Source organism: Coregonus lavaretus (assembly GCF_964263955.1).
Source record: "Coregonus lavaretus genome assembly, chromosome: 18".
NCBI lineage: Eukaryota > Metazoa > Chordata > Actinopteri > Salmoniformes > Salmonidae > Coregonus > Coregonus lavaretus.
In genome coordinates, this window is record NC_140005.1 from 23,079,430 (window position 1) to 23,094,165 (window position 14,736).

Below are 14,736 nucleotides of genomic sequence, written 5' to 3' on the forward strand. Positions count from 1 at the left end.
ACAGTTGATAAAAACAACCTCTTCTAGCCTGGTCTTTTCCTGAACATACAGATTGAATTGAGGAGATAGAGTGCTATGAGAGATGGATAACCTCTATGCTTCCTAAAGGTCGTGTGGACACAGTGACCCGTCAGGGTCGTGGCAGGGTCACACACACACACCTCTGCATTAGGCACCACTGACAAGGTGAAAGGTCATCTGCACTCGCCCACATTAATGAAATTGAGCCTTGCGTGGCTTATGCAAATGCAGACACCAGGTTCCTGGTTCAGTGGCAGCTAGACAGCCTAAGTTCTGTCTTAGTACATTAGTTATATTAGTATATTGCCAACTAATGGTAATGTTTACATAGTTTACATGTCAGTTTCCCATCAGCAGTGCAGGGAGAGGGGGGGACACTCTCTACCAGTACGCCTAACGTCTCTATCAGGATCTATCCCGGGCCGACACATGGTCGGCCGTCTCAGAGTCCAGAGAGGGTGAGACAGAGGCCTTTTCCATATCCCCATTGGCCAGCCAGAGAAGGGCCGGGCCAGCCGGGATAGCTTCCTCTCTCGCTCTCTCTGGCTGATTTAATTGTAAGGGTGGGTGACAGTAGGGTTCAGGCCCAGGGGTCAGCGGGTCAACCTTATTTTCTCACCCTGGCTTCATGGGCCCGTGGAGATGGGGGTCAGCATGTCAAATTAAATCTAATTCCCGGGTTTCCCTCCCTCCTGTCATGTATATTCATCGGAGCTCCAGGTGCCCACCACCTCTGGAAATTCACAAAAAGGTTAACTGCTAAAATAAATAATAAAAAATGCCCCCTGTTAAAACCGTCGACCTTGTGGAATAAGCCCTTTGGCTGAACACTCCTGGAATTTCTTTCAACATAGAACGTACACAATATAAAACCCATAACCACCCTTTTTACTAGGTATCATGGCTCTCAATTTACAGTATTTCTCAAAGTAATTATAAAAACAAGTTGGACAATACCTACAAAAAAATCTGAAGAGGTAAAAGTAAAGCCAAGGAAGTTTGAAGGTTATTTTCTCTCTTCGTGTTTTAAGGAATATTTTATATCTCATACAGATTACTCTTTGTACTCTTAGAAAGTGAGAGCAAAAGAAAATAACAAGATAATGAAATAAAAAGCTCAATCTCCTTGATGCTTTATAACGTAGTGTCTCTGTTTAAATAACTCATGCTGGTTGTATCCACATAAATGAATGAAAGGAGCCTCTATTCATCTGCTTTATGTTCTCTGTTTTAGATAGCTCTGTGCACCTGTATAATAGGTCACCTGCACTTGGCTTATTAAAGGCTATATATTTAAAATGGCAGCATGCGGGATGGTTCCATTTAGCTTTTATTTCACAAATTCAGAGTAAGCTTAACCCCAGTTCAAAGGTCACCTCCAGGGTGACACTTAGCATAATTGCATAAGTGTCTTAACTGTTTCCCCTCCAGCTCTATGTGGTCATTTATAATAGATGTGCTGGCTAGAATCTCCTTAACTCATTCCGCAGTGACACATTATGCTACCGCTGTGCTTATATTTTTCAGAAGGCTGCTTATATTGATTAATGACATTGAATGAATACTAACCATTTGAACCTAGTGTACATTCATCAAATATTTTCTTAAATTTCTATTAATATTCTTATTCTCAAATGGGACAGGTTCAAATTAAATCTATAAATACTATTATTAATATGGCGAATAAAATTTGAACATTAATAATTTGACAGCAGGAATGGTGTTAATAAAAATACAACATATGGACCAGGTGCTAATTAGGATGTATCCCAGACAGGACATAACATGAAAAGGTCCACTGAACTGATGAAGACCCAGGTATGTTGTGAAATCCATAGTTGTCTTCCTCTCAAGTACAGAAAGTGTATTTCCATTCTGCTGCTTGGCTGCATACTGGAGGACTGCACATCAAAGATCTCTCGCTCTCTCTCCCTTTTCCTCCTCCTTTTGTTCCCTTTGTACTGATCAGAATTCATGCTGAGTGGTGGGTTATGGGCCCACAAAAGCACACTGAGCAGTTTGGTTTTAATCTGATTCCACCTGGCCCTCCTAACAGCATTTCAGATCCCTAATATCATTCCACTGCTGCTGCCGTGACCAGGATTAGCTGCCCTAATGATCTCAGAGCCCCGCTCCTCTCCCGTTCTCCGCTCCTCTCCCGTTCTCCGCTCCTCTTCTTTAGGAGGAGAGGGAACTAAAGAGCACTCATCCTTATGTCTCAGCGCTTCCCTTTCCTTCCCCGGATGGGCCGCCAGAAGCATTCTGAACACGGCCTGAACATTCTGCACACTGTCACAGGAACACGACAGAGCCTGGAGAAACTAATTGGTCCAATTTGTAAGTATTCCTGCTGTGAGCTCTATGCTGACTTCTGTAGGGTGCTAATGCCTGTACTGAAGTGTTAAACACATACACAGACAGACACTCAGACATTCTGTATCTCTTACTTACATTAGCATTTACTTTTTATATGAGCACATCACACAACTCGAGTGCTTATAATAAAAGCTCAACTCAAAATGGGAAAAATGTCAAATGTGTACTCAACGATTCCTCCTGCGACAGAGTTTTACAATGGCATGAGATCATTTTAGAATGTACTTTTCTCTCTCTGGCTGTCGGCTGTGGGATGCCAAAAACATGGTTTGATAGCGTTGGCTAACCTCATCCCAGCCCCTAGTCCCCCTCTCTAAGCAGACAGGGGAAATGGGGGAGGGGGGGGGGGGGGGGGGGGGGGGGGGGGGGGGGGGATGACATCCGCAGGCGGGGTGATGGTGATATCAGATGCCCCAGTAGGGGCAGATCTGCCTGGAGGCCCTTGGGCGATGTCCCTGATAAGCCACTGGCCCAGAATCAGCGCAGGAGGTGGAACTCAATTAGCTCCTGACAGACCGTCTCAGCCTCCCGCCACCACCAGAGCCCACTGGCAGCTGCCATGGTGACCTCACCTCCAGGGGCCACCGCCACCTCTTACCGCTCGGCTGCATGGAGGACGACTCATTTAGGGAGATGGGAGGGAGGGAGGCCTGACTGACTGGAACCAGGACCACAGGCTGACTGGCTACAATCACTGGAATACAGGACAAACGTCATCTTTAGGGGGAGACGTTTCTGGAGGGTGTCTGTATTCACATGGGTCCATGTAAATGAAATGGGATGCGGGGTGGGGGGGGGGACCATGTGAAATATGGAGGATGTCTTTCTATATAACTGGGTCCAGGTTAATGACCATCAGGGGAATGTAGACAAAATACCCCTGGGGCAATTTTTTTGTGTGTGTGTGTAAGTGGGGAGGGGGAGATGCATCGGAGTAAATGTAAAAGGAGGCAGTGGTTAGTATAGTGGCTAGAGGCACTCCCTGCACCCCATAGGACATATTTTATTCTTAGTCTGGGAGAACCTCCTAATTTGGGATTTTCTCATTCATTAGTCCTGCTCTAAACAGATAGAGGAAGGGTCAGGGTGGGTGTAGAGGGGGTGGGAGGGGTGGGTCCTCTTTGTTAACGGACACGTCGGCTGACAGAGATATATGATGTGCTGATCTATAGAAGAACACAATAGAGGAGTAAGAGAGACAGACAAACAGAAAGCGAAAAAGAGGGTGAGAGGCACAGAGAAAGAGAAAGAGAGAAGAGAGAGAGAGAGAGAGAGAGAGAGAGAGAGAGAGAGAGAGAGAGAGAGAGAGAGAGAGAGAGAGAGAGAGAGAGAGAGAGAGAGAGAGAGAGAGAGAGAAGAGAGAGAGAGAGAGAGAGAGAGAGAGAGAGAGAGAGAGAGAGAGAGAGAGAGAGCGGAAGGGAGACAGGGCTGTTTATGCGTGGGCCCCAGATCAATAGTCCGTAGGCCAGTGGATGAGGCTGGATGGAGCTGGGTGGTGCTGGGTTACCACTGGGGGGGGACCATGCAGCTCCGTGGCCTGGCCAATTACGTTTTTCAGTCTCCAACAGAGGATTAAATTTAGCTGCTCCACAGCGATGTCACTGTAGTCTTTATAAAGCCATGAGCTCACCCACTACGACAACATGAGCCCCACGCTCCAACAGGCCAGCCACAAGACAGTGCTGGCTGCCCAAGACACAGATCACATCTATTGATTCCCCCCCCCCCCCCCCTTTCCTTCCTGTTGGAAAGATGCTGGCAGGAAAAACAGGACCTCTTATGATACAGGCACTGCTGTTTGTCTGACGTAAACTGTCTGAGTGACACTGGAGAGATCCTATTCTGAAAAGGGCTAAGGCTCCTCGGAAAACAAATGACGGTAAGAAAGATCAGATGAAGATGCTAGAACCCTGTTAGGGAGTGGGTTACCAGTTCAGACATAGTTCTACAGCAATAGAAGAGTTAACACTACTCTGCATACACAGCAGAGAAGCTCCCTGTAGAGTAGGACAGATCATCATCACATTAAAAAAGTAGTTGAGTACAGCCCTGGCTTGGCCTGGCACACGTTAGGGAGCTATACTGTATCATTTCATCTCATCTCACTGTAGGAAGAAAGTCTAATGGTGCTCTTTCAGCAAAATAATTAGCGACCATCAAATGTGTCATCGAGAGCATTAATCGTTGGCAGTGGATGCCTAATGCCTAATCATAAACAGTGTTTGTGTAATTCAGATCCCACACACCTCACTATGTCTAACTGAGCCTGACTAGCCTTTCTACTCCCTGGCCTAAACCACAGGCACAGAGATCTGGCTCCAGATGTATACCACACAACACTGTTCTGGAACCAACACAGACACAACCCTGTCTACCAAGGACAACTATAACCAGCAAGGTAGTAATATGTGTCAAATCTAACTAGAACACACATATGTTTCTAGAAATATGACTAATGCACAGAGGGTGTGTATAGGGTTAAAGTCATTGCATGCACTCTGCAGTGTGTGTGTGTACAAACAGAGAAAATATTATTGTAAAGGGTTAAGCCTATTTAAGGCAGACCAATGTAAATCACAGGTTTAGACACAGTGACTCAGAGTACAGGGGGACAGAGGCAAGGAGCCATGCATGAAATTACTTCATTAATCTTCCTCTGATAGGCTGTCCTTGTTTAGGGGGAACTCTACCTGCTTTAAACAAAGAGCCTGTCCTGCTACTACCATAAATTACCCTCTTCATCAGAGGAAGGGCCAAACACACACACAATATATATACACACACGAGGCAAGACTAACGGGTTTATCAGGTGTCCAGAAGAATTGAACTGCAATCAAATGTGTCAATGTTTACACAGGCTCACACATAAACATAGCACGGCTGAGCTACAAATTAGTTGTCGAATATGGAACACTGAAATAATGTTAAATGTTGAACATACAGTATGCTGATAAAAATGTGAGGACAAAATACATTAGATTTTTAATTTCACTGGATAAGTTGTTTATTTTCATCATCTTTGAGGCGATAACTGAATCTCTTTTGATGCAGAGGAAACCAATGATCTCTAGTCATTCCACTGTATGGAACCGGCCCCAGGCCTTTATTTCACGGCTATGGGGTGGTGTGTTTAAGCGATTCAAATCGCTCTAGAGATACTCTGGGCCCCTCTCCCAGACCCTCTCCTCATTCCCCATAAATAGTGCTGATAATAAAAAGGTGGGTGGGCTGAATGATTTATATGCTGGCGTCCAACACCACGCCATTCAGGAATAATTAAACTTTGGGGACATTTTTTGAATTAATGAGTCTCCTTCAGGGGGCAATCTAAACATACATCTCAGCAGCCGCCACCGTCTGGTGTCAGAGCAGTGTTAGTGATAGAGGAAACCTAACTGGCAGGTTATACTACTCAGCTCAACTAAACCATTTCACTGTGTTTTGTGTCTATTTGTGGGTACTGGGTATACAAATATGAAATTATAAAAATTGTCAAACACAAACACGTAAAAGCATGTAAAAACACAAAATGAAATATGACTAGCTTCCACCTTCCATAACACATGCAGTGCCCCCTGCCAAACCTCTATGTACCCTCTACGGCATCATGTATGTCCATGCCCCTGCTATGACATTCCAGAAATGAAAGCAGAGAGGCTTCTCTCAGGCAGAGAGACTGATGAATAAAGATTTACATTATAATGCACTCTGGTTTACTGAGACACTCACGGGTCAGCACAGCACTGAGAGAGGGACAAAACGCCCGTATAACGGACTTTGATTTACGTAGAGAAGATAGAACCTTGACATTGAATTAAAACAAAGAAATGATATGGACGTGGTAACCTTCCTAAAAGACAAACCCCAGAAAAAGATCACAGCGGACGACTGGTGGTGACACGTTTCTAACTCACAGGTGAAACCCCTTTAACAAGATTCCCATTCATTTTGTAATGCGACTGCAACGCCTATTGACAAGGACCCTAGGAAATAAACACATCAATAAATATTCCTAGTCACCACAGTTAAACTAGCCCTGCACACTGAGGCAGAGGGTGGCCAGCAGTCAGCCTGCATGCTAGGATGTTAATGGTTGGTGATTCAGAAGTACTGGCCCCAGGGCAGGCAAACCCAACCAGGAGAACGTGCTAGTGTTCTCTCTCTCTGGGAGAGACACATGCACACAACAACAGCGAGGGTCCGATGAGCATGTACACACCCTACAATATCACACCCTTTACATCAAGACTGGATTGCATTTACTCCAGTATTAATGTTAACTCCTGAACTTGTAGCTTTAGTGTCGATCCTAATCCAAGCTCATCAATGCTGTCATTCAGACAGTCCTACAACATGTCATCAGAACCTCCTAGAATGCTCCATGCCATCAGTCTGCCTGGGCGGCCAGAACAGGACAGAGCAGAGCAGAGCAGAGCAGAGCAGAACAGAACAGGACAGAACAGAGCAGAGTAGTGCAGGGCAGGGCAGAGCAAGGAGGCAAATGGCTCTTAGGCTAACAGCTGTTATGGCTGGGAGGCCTGGAAGGGCTGCAGAGGCCGTGTACAGTCCGTCTGTCCGTACTTAAGCTGTCAGTAAGAATCAAAGCTGCTATTGTGACGGACGGTTTCAATATTGATTTCATAAATAAACAGAGCTAACCATCGATCCTAATGTTATTTTGCATTTCAATTACTGCTCAGAAACATAACCTTCAAACGACTGGCCGCTCAATACCAATAACATTCACTGATAAACGCCTGCATAGTCCACTCCACGTCACGCTTTTTACCAAGTGTAAATTAGCGGACTTAGCATGTTCCCTCCATTACATTTAAGACAGAGCGTATCGAAAAGCTGCAGAATTATCATTCAGTCTGGCGTCTATTGGGCGGCAAAGCAGACGCAAATACAGACAGAGAGAGGAATGAATGAAAACAGACAGATGACGAGATGAATAACACACCAAACCAAAGAAAGATCTTCAATGATTAAACTATAACTGGTCAATCACACTCTATCCACATATTCACTGTGCAGTGAATATTAGCAATAAACATGTAGTTAAAGCTTTTTGTCCCAAATATTGGTGTACTCATGGACTCTGAAATCTGTATATTCTCATGAGAACTTATAAAGTGCGTATTATAATATTCGGAATGCAGTCATTATGTTTTTACACTTTTTCTACAGCTTCTCTGACAGTCCTCCATCTGAGCCTCCTTATATGTGTGTGTGTGTGTGTGTGTGTGTGCATGTGTGTGTGTGTGTGTGTGTGCGTGCATGTGTGTGTGTGTGTGTGTGTGCGCATATGAATCAAGAGGGGCCTTTCAGTGTTGGAGCAACAGAAAGAAGTGCTGACGCACCGTGTCAGTGATAGCACTTGGCTGCCACAAGGGCGTGAGGGTAACCTACGTAGCCAGGTTAGCATCCTACACTAATGGAGCTGGTTATTTTTAAACAGATTCTCACACTGCGGTGAAGGTGTCCAAGGTTACCGTGGCCAAAATCAGGAGGGACGTGTGGTGACGTTTGGTGGCTTTAGTGCAGTTGGATGTCGTGAAACGGTCAAAGTGAAACGTGGCTCATTACAGAAGACTAGAAAGGCCAAACACTGCATGAGCTCGTATGAGTCATGGTATCCAAAATAAAGCGGTCATTTTAGAGCATTAACAATGGGTGTTATATACAATTATCATTTACATTTACATTTACGTCATTTAGCAGACGCTCTTATCGAGGTGTTCTGTGATAAACTATATCAGTACACACACTTCACATAAACAGTTAGTAATCAAAAGGAAAATGATCAAAGAAACATCAAACAGAAGTTGAAAAACAATGTTCTATACCATGTCTATGTATTTTCATCATCTTCATTATGTATTTTTACAAGAAATAAGTAAGCATCTCAATGAGGCCCTAGTTAAATGGCAAATAAAATGAAGTTGCTGGGATGCTGTGTTCAGGGAAGGTGAAGTAGATGTGTGCAGTTAATTTAGTTTGAGTCTCAATACTCTGTCCTTATATTCTGTCCTGCCTAGTTAGCTGGGGGATAAGGATGCATGAAGGGCCAGAGCGGGGAAGAGTGAAGGGTGACACTGCATGTGAAGGTATAAGTGAAGGGGTATGAAGAGCATCCCTTAAAAAGCAGGTGCAAGTAGCCAACAATTACAAACACAGAAAAAAAGAATGGAGTGCAGGGAGGGTCAATCCACTCTGCATCCCTTAACGCCCTGGGGGCCGGGGGCAGTAGCCCCCCCCCCCACCCTCCCTGAACAGCCTGGTCTGAGTGACATGTTTACAGTGAAAGAAATTATACTTATATGCAAGGCTTACCAGAAATGAGAGGGCTCCAGTGTGGCCAGTGGACTGAGTAATCGCCCTAATGAATTGGACAACGAAGCCCTGTTGGTACAAGGAGATGCATTTAGAATTGGGTGACAAATTGAATTTAAAACATTAGGTTTTTCTTAAAAGGCACGTATCCCGACACCTCCCCTTAAGTGCAGAGGGCGAGAGGCAGGAGGAGGGTTGGAGTGGGCCGGGGAACAGCGGTGGTCACCTGGGCCGGCTGGGGCTGGCTGGCTGCAGTGGCCACAGCAACCACAGGCTCCTGTCTCTTAGCGGGGTGGCCATTCTTGGCCAGGAGCCTCTTCTGGTAATGTATTCTGAAACCAAATTACCGTAAGCTGATCTGGATAGTGTCTGTGCAGGGCTGCTTTGGTTACCCGCCACTACCTATACCCCGCGATAGCATCTCCATGAAGACAGCAAAAATCTGATTAACCCAATAACACTGAAACACTTGGTCAAAGAGCAAAGAGCTTTTAACTTAAGATACACTAATGTAATTCCCTCGCCTTGTTCTCTGAAACCTAATAAGAATAAAGAGAGAAGGGACAAGAAGGAATGTTAGAGATGGATATTTTACTGAGCCTAATGTAGAAACCTGGAAATGAAGTCAAACAAATTTACATCTAATTCATCGCTGTGTGCTAACTTTTGCTTTTGTGAAAATGCATCAGAAAGCTTTCATTCACTAAATGGAATATGGACATGTAAAATATGGCTGAGAGGAGCAGTGAGGGTGTTGATGGAACATTAAGGGATAGAGAGGGGTCCTGTCTCAATCAGCTGCCTGCCGCTCAGCGTGTTTGCTAGCGAGCCAAGATGAACTCAAACTGACTATCCTCGGCATTGGCTGATTTCTGAGTGCCGCTGAAACAGCCAGAGCAATAGGAGAGCAACAATAAGCCTGTCTGACTCCCATATGTTACCTCCTGCTGTCTGAACCAAGAGAGACTTCAACTTAAACAAATCAACTTCTGTGAATTACGGCTTGCTATCCATCCCAATCTTGCTATACGTAGCTTACTATCCATCATCCCAATCGAGAAGGGAGAATAAATATAGAGCAAGCTTGAAGCTGTGGAGAGAGACATGCCACGTCATACCTACTATTGCTCTTTTTGAGGGAAAATGTATTTGGGTGACAAATTCAAACAAGCAGTAATAGGCTATACATACCTCTCCGTATTGTCTGAAATAAAAACGGTCACTGTTTCAATCCGATTCCTACGGTCGTAGGCAGTGTCACTCAGGCCCCCAGGTCAATCTATAGAGCAGCATACTACACTGCTTCCACATCATTGCTCTGCTAATTACATGGTGCACATTCGTCCCAGTAATCCCAGCAACCAAGCACAGGAGACACACTGTAAACTCAATGCAAACTATGTCCTATAATTAACAACACTGCATCAGTTAGAAGCAAAGACTTTAATTTTAGATGTTGACCAACGTTATTTTCATTACAAAGTCTTGAATCATTTTCGTAATGGTTTTAGTTTTGGATTAACTGCTTTGTAAAAATTGTTTAAAAAAAATTGTTGGACATTTTATTTTAAATTAATTCAAATACATCTTAAGTGTATGTTAGAGTGTTACTGTAGATACATATCTAAATTAATTCAATGCGATTTATGAAAAAGATCACCGCTGATCTTAAACTGATTTATGTTTGAGATATTGCCAGCCATTGCATGTCAAAACATCTACTGTATGTAATTACCGCTATATATGACTAAAGCAGTAATAAGTGTTTAGTTGACTAATTTCATTTTTACATGCACATACATCTAATAACTATATCATTGAAAACCAAAATGATGTCAAACCTATAATTAATATGCCGTTATATATTACATTTAAAGGTATTACCTTTTCTATATCACAGAAGAGAATGAAACACACGCTGTCTCTACATCGTATGTGATATAAAATAAAACATGTAAAATACAGTCAGTATTTTGAATGCCAACCAACCCTTGTAGTTGTAGTTTTTGTACAAATTTCAAATTAGAATTGCTTGTCTTATAAATGTTACATGAATGGAAGTGTGAAACACAACTGAGACAAAATATTATTCGTATTTAATAATCGTATTCCACTGAATTATATATTATATGTATACTATATGTTATATTACATGATGCAACATAAATCACTCATTCTGCATCACCTACATGTATCATTAAAGCCACCAAAGTAAAGCTTTGCTTAATTACACATTAACATTATTTGCGTTGTGCATTGTGCCCACCTTTCCAATGAAATCCTAAATCATTATATTGCAAGTTTCTGTTGAAATTACAGTCTTGCCACAATGATCTTAAATTTAACTTTCCCTATCGGAAATATAATGTCAGACAATCCAAAATAAAAACAAGTTTTATAGACTGCATTTAATCATTGAATTTATGCACCTCATATTGGCTACAGTGCTTATAATGAATCACCACCAAAGTAGGTTAGAATGATGTTAACATTGCACCAAACAACATGATTTAGAAGACAATCATAAAAATGAATACGAGAGTCACATTTTGAGGTGGAAGATTGCATTTGAAAGGTTTTCGAGTGTTAAAAATAATTGTAAAATAATAAATCAGTATACTATGTAAACATCAATACAAATAAAGGTATCTTAAATATGTCTCAGTAATTATTGTATATTATGATGAGCAAGTTGGTTACGTTGACCCTTTACCACTGAGGTGTATCTAAAAGGCAGAGTTATATAGAACCTCTGTAAAACAAAGGAGATTATGACTGTGCGTCTAAGGAGCTAATGAGTTCACTAGATTGGCTTTTCCTCTCTGAGCGGGCAATGGTTAATGCCCAAACTAGAGTTCCTGAAAACAAGTGAGTGAATCCTTAGGCTGTCAGAACAATTCAACCCTTTTCCTCTTTTGCATTACATCCCATTGAGAATTACTGTGATCGTATTCCTTTGAAATACTATCCATGAAAATCTATACTGCTCAACTGCTTTAATTTATTATTTTCTATCATATCATAGGGCGGTGGGTAGCCTAGCGGTTAAGAGAGTTGGGCCAGTAACCGAAAGGTCGCTGGTTAAAATCCTCAAGTAGACTAGGTGAAAAATCTGTTGATGTGCCCTTAAGCAAGGCACTTAACCCTAATTGCTCCTGTAAGTCGCTCTGGATAAGAGCAACTGCTAAATGACCCCCCCCAAAAAAGAAAAATACATCTCAATCCTTCAGCAGACATGCATGGTGCCTTTTTATCATAATCCAGCTTCAACGACAGACACATTTGGCTGATTAGATTTTTGCGTGGAAAGAGTTATGGGTTGAAATAATGACTGTCTTGAATACTACATGAGGATGTCACAGCAAGTATAAAGAATTTCATCAAAAGCACATAATAATGCTTACAGACCTTACAAATTAAAAGACTGTTACTGCTGAATGAAATATTGGGCATAAAATATATGTTCGTAAAAAAAACATAAATTCAAGCAACAGATAGCTGTACTGTAAAATGATATTAAAACATACATGTATAGATATCTACCTGTTGTATTTTTTAGAACACTTTCTAAAGTAGATTAATAAAATAGGATTGAAGATACATTTCCACTTTTTTTTTAAACAATCATACCCGTCAGCTATAAAATAAAAAATAAATCTCCTACATGCCAACAAGATATGAATGTATAAAAGCAGAAGTGCATATAAAATGCAAACCCACAGTTAGCGAGGACTTCTCAGACAGGCAGCCTGGCTGGTGTGCTACTAGCTGGGATGGAGCTGGTATGGAGCTGCCTGATCACTGGGATTACACGGTTCTTTCAAATGTCTATCCCCAGACATACAAATATTGCAGCATGCAATTCATCCTCCCCAATTCCATGAATTAACTTTAATCTCTTTAAAGGTATTCTGATTCTGCCAGGTTGGCAGTCCGGCCAGGACAGGGACAGAGAACAAAGCCATCCCAGAACAAGCTTCTAACCCAACAGGACACATTCCCTCTATTCTTTAGGAAAAACACACGCACATTGCAATGAGCTACTCCTAATTGATCGGCCATGCTCTTAATGAAATGTGCACAGTGACACACACGGCTGACAACGTGCTAAAGGGCTAAGGGTCCTCTCTCCCTATTGAACACAACCACAGACACACCACAGCACACCTGCCCTGTTGCTTTAGGATATCACTGGCAGCACACAGTCCTGTATGAATTAACAGCCCTCCAAAACATATATATAGAGAAAGAGTCAGATAGTGCACATTACTGTGTTTGTGTGTGTGAGTGTGTGTGTGAGGAAGAGAACCAGGAAAAGCACAGTGCACATCTTAACAATAGCAGTAAAAAGTTCAGTGCCGAGATTGGCAGATCCTTTGTAAAGGAAACAAATGCAGGCACTTCTACAAGAAAGAAGGAAAGAGGAGGAAAAAGAAAGAAAGATTGCAAGAGGGGAAAAAAGTTATATCCAATATCACAAAAGAAGGGTATGTTAAAAGGAAGGTTGAAAGAAAGAAGTGCACCTACTGGTTATGATAGCTGAGAGGGTCTGGCAGACAAAGTTCTGAAATGTCCATCAGTCCAGTTTTAGCATTCCAGGAATGAGAAGAGGAAGAGGAAATAGGAAACAATTGAGACCCGCTTCTCCCCCAAAATGACAGCACAACACCCTCAGAGAGAACGGTGAAAAGCCCCTCCAGCACTGCTTCCCCCAGCCTGCAAAGGTATGCTCGGTTCTGATTGTGTTTGAGAGTGTGTGTAAGAGAGTTGGAGAGTGTTTGTGTCTATGTATGTGGTTGTGTGTGTATGTGTGTGTCTGTGTGTATATGAGAGATCGAGAGAGGGGAGTTGGAGAGAGAGAGGTAAAGGGGGGTGAGAGAGAGAGAGAGAGAGCGCGAGAGAAGCGCAGGCAGCGGCGGATGAGCGCTAAGATGTAGAGAGCGTGAGAGAGCGAGTGAGAGGAATGACTCTTTCCATGGTCAGGATAGGGCTCTTTAAGACTCAGTGGCTTGATGAATATGGAACAGCTGCTGTTGTCTCCGAGGGGTAGGACTTAAAGGGACAGAGCACGGGGGAGGAGGGAACCAAACGCTCGATGCCTCGCTCGCTGCTACACACAAATACACACACATGCTCACACACACATACACAAAGCCACTATCATTCGAACAGACAGATGCATATACTTTACAACATGCACATAAAAGAGTTCACACTACACACTAAAACATGTTGAAAAATACACAAATAAAAATATGACAGCTAAAAACTCACATGCAGCCATTCACAATGCTAATTTCAAATATGAATACATAAATGAGTTGCTGGACATGTATGCCCTATTGATGTTGAAATAAAGCACATATCTATAAAAAGTAAAGAATATGATTTCCCCCTTGAGACCACTGAATCTCAATTAGTCAGGAAAACATTTATTGTAAAACAAAAATGAATTATATTATTAATTCAATTCAACCTTTATTTTGAGCTTCACAAAAACAAAGCTTTTATACAAAGGCTAACTATTCTTCTTTTGAAAATAAATGTGGTTTCACAATTGTTCTGAATACATTTTTTGCATATGCTGAAATGTCACAAGGAATATTTATGTAAATGTATGCACAAGAATATCAAGAGTCCATTACAAAAAAATGTATTTGTTTGAGCATGTTATGACAGACAATCACAACAAAGCAATGTAACAAAGCAATGCATTACTGTTGATCCTTCAAATTAGCTTAATTTAAAACTGCTACCATCTAACAGCAGTAGTGGTTTTTCAGTACCCCAGAGACATTTCAGCCTGTTTGTATGTCCCGTCAATAAATCTTTCAGATCTATGCAGAAACAGAGTGCTCCATTTTCCTGGATAGTCACCCGTTGAAGTCATGGGGTAAGGAATGTTTTGGGGATTTCTGCAGAAGTATCACCAAATCAGACATGTTATGATTCAGAACTTAGCTCATTGGTCACCATAGCAACACCCACCCGTAGTATGCGCTC

General features: G+C 42.3%; 1 protein-coding gene across 3 annotated transcripts in view; it reads right to left on the reverse strand.

The window, feature by feature from the left end:
- LOC311145841 (steroid hormone receptor ERR2) overlaps positions 1-13,310 on the reverse strand; it is a gene marked incomplete at both ends in the record, with an annotated part of 49,076 nt that extends 35,766 nt beyond the window's left edge. The window contains 2 exons of one of the 3 annotated variants that reach the window (XM_084182169.1): positions 8,734-8,802; positions 13,261-13,310. In XM_084182169.1, the coding sequence (XP_084038295.1) occupies positions 8,734-8,802; positions 13,261-13,310 (119 nt within the window). Of the gene's footprint in view, positions 1-8,733; positions 8,803-8,959; positions 9,079-13,260 lie in introns of those variants that run through there. The other 2 variants (XM_084182172.1, XM_084182170.1) reach the window with 2 other exon arrangements.
- Positions 13,311-14,736: the final 1,426 nt, after the last annotated feature.